Genomic DNA, 717 nt, shown 5'->3' with positions numbered 1-717 from the left:
CAGCGAGAAGCACGTCGTCTGCCTCGCCAGCATGTCGGGCGTCGTCCTCCTCTCTCGGCATGCCCTCGCCCAGGCAGCCCGACACCGGTGCCTGGCGGCCGTGAAGGCAGCGGCAGCGACACAGCACCGACAGAGCAGCTCCTTGGACCGCATCCCGCCCGGAGATGAGGCGAGAGCGGCGGTGGGCGGCGGACGTGCGCCCGTCCTGGGGTCAGGTTCGAGAAATTTCCTGCTGCCCGGGTCGTGGCGCCGAAGGACCTCCCTCCCCCTCATGCCCAGGAGTGCCTTCGCTTCCGTGGTGAGATGCTGGGACTCGGGGGCAGTGGCAGCACCGGGAGACGGTGCCCTTTGGGGGACCAGGGCATGACACCTCGGGTTACGTCATCCGCCCAACCCCTGCGGCTGACCCTGTGCTCGCTCCGGGAAATGGGCTTTGAGCTTGTTTAGGGACTCGAACGCGTCCAGACGTTCATGATATGTGCTAAAAGTATCACATCCTCATCCAGCGCTTATAGATATTATAGACTGCATACCTCCATACAGCAGTTGTTTAAACACAAAGATAGTTGACCGAGATAGTTGAGTGAAAAGGCTGGTGATCTTTTTTTTCATGTGGAGTACCAAATGAATTCAGTGTGTGTGTGTATAAGTATACATACATGTAGTTATGGTTGTTTATAAGAAAAGTGTGTATGTGTGTAAAGTCTCTGAATGTTT

The 717-nt window shown here is 56.5% G+C and overlaps 1 protein-coding gene across 1 annotated transcript in view; it reads left to right on the top strand.

Moving 5' to 3' along the window:
• The window catches only part of LOC119586529 (lon protease homolog, mitochondrial-like), an 11,527-nt gene continuing 10,810 nt past the window's right edge, over positions 1-717 (top strand). The window contains exon 1 of the mRNA XM_037935283.1: positions 1-298. Coding sequence (XP_037791211.1) covers positions 32-298 — 267 coding nt within the window. The 5' untranslated portion in view covers positions 1-31. The remainder of the gene's footprint in view (positions 299-717) is intronic.

This window comes from Penaeus monodon, chromosome 21 (assembly GCF_015228065.2).
Source record: "Penaeus monodon isolate SGIC_2016 chromosome 21, NSTDA_Pmon_1, whole genome shotgun sequence".
NCBI lineage: Eukaryota > Metazoa > Arthropoda > Malacostraca > Decapoda > Penaeidae > Penaeus > Penaeus monodon.
The sequence above is the reverse complement of the archived record's forward strand: the minus strand, read 5'-3'. Positions and strand labels throughout refer to the sequence as shown.